Here is a 1468-nt window from a genome sequence, read left to right as displayed (position 1 = left end):
AGAGCTTATGCTCGAAGCGTTGATTTTCCTGTTCCTCAGATGCTGCCTGACCGGCTGTGCTTTTCCAGCACCACACACTTTGACTCATTGCTGGATTAATAGTTTAGTGATGTTACCACAAGGCAGTCACCTCCCCTGTTATGTCTAAATTCTTTGTTAATGATGAAAATTACTGAATATATACACCTGATTACTTCACTTGTGTTTCCAGTGGCAGGAATTTGTGTCAGGAGCAGTTTCATAAAACTATTCCTTTGTCTTCTGAGTACTTTTTAAAAAAGAAATCCATGGGAAAATATTTCACAGACACATTATATAACTATTTAGAAATTTATCCCAAGTCTTAACGTCCTTTATTGTGACTGCACAACAGAGATGACTTTATCATTTCCACATGCAGTAACTAACCTGGGTTTGGTTAAGCTGTAATGTAATAAATAATTTCTGAATGTAATCTTTCATTTGAACTGAGAAGAGTCTGCAGCATTTTGTAAGGTGAATATAAACTTGTGTACTGTGAAAAGTAATTTTGCTTGAAACTCAAATTCTTACACACAGAATTTATACAAAAGCAGCAGCAGTGAATATTCATGAGTACAGGTATTCATTACATTGGGCTGAATGACAAGCAATTTGTGTGAAATCATTTTCTTGGAATATTAATATTTCACCTTAATGGTAACCACTGTGACCTTAAAGGTCTATATGTATTAAGTTTATTTTGTTTACTTATAAAATCATGAGAGTTGTCTTTTATTTTATTCATTAGAATATGCTGTCTGTATTTTTCACAGCTGGGGATCTGGAGCAGATCTATGGGGATCTGACAGTGATGGTCGTTTTGAAAGACCCCGAATTGATGATGGGATGCTGGAAGTAGTTGGTGTCACTGGTGTGGTACATATGGTAAAAGGAAACTTTTCACTTTGATGGACAGTTATTGAAATTCTGTTGAAATTCAAAACAAACCTAAGAAGAGGTATTTGCTCAATGGTTAGAAATAAATGAGTCAAATTTAAAACTCTGAAAGACTGATGTTCTTGGCCTTTGCTTTCAAAAATTGCTCAGTTGCTACGAGCAATATTCAGGAACTAGGAACAAGAATCCAAGCTTGATATGTCCCAGTAAGATTGTAAATGAATTACAAAGGGTAATTTCATAGCCTTCCGCCTCTTTATTTATCCACACGCTCTCTCAGCCTGAGCCTTGCTTTGTGATCCTGTCCTCAGATTTCTGCCAGTTACAGGCCAGGGAATAAAAGCTGGACACCTTTGTAGTCTACGAGGAGAAAGTGAGGGCTGCAGATGCTGGAGATCAGAGCTGAAAATGTGTTGCTGGAAAAGCGCAGCAGGTCAGGCAGCATCCAAGGAACAGGAGAATCGACGCTTCGGGCATAAGCCCTTATTCAGGAATGAGGAAAGTGTGTCCAGCAGGCTAAGATAAAAGGTAGGGAGGAGGGACTTGGGGG

The 1468-nt window shown here is 38.4% G+C and overlaps 1 protein-coding gene across 1 annotated transcript in view; it reads left to right on the top strand.

Annotated features, from left to right (window-relative positions):
* Nucleotides 1-1468, top strand: part of LOC122539562 (diacylglycerol kinase theta) — a 199973-nt gene that overhangs the window by 171890 nt on the left and 26615 nt on the right. Inside the window, exon 22 of the mRNA XM_043674545.1 lies at nt 795-906. Within this exon, the coding sequence (XP_043530480.1) occupies nt 795-906 (112 nt within the window). The remainder of the gene's footprint in view (nt 1-794; nt 907-1468) is intronic.

This window comes from Chiloscyllium plagiosum, chromosome 32 (genome assembly GCF_004010195.1).
Source record: "Chiloscyllium plagiosum isolate BGI_BamShark_2017 chromosome 32, ASM401019v2, whole genome shotgun sequence".
Classification (NCBI taxonomy): Eukaryota; Metazoa; Chordata; class Chondrichthyes; order Orectolobiformes; family Hemiscylliidae; genus Chiloscyllium; species Chiloscyllium plagiosum.
Note: the sequence above shows the minus strand (reverse complement) of the source record. Positions and strands in the feature narration are given on the sequence as shown.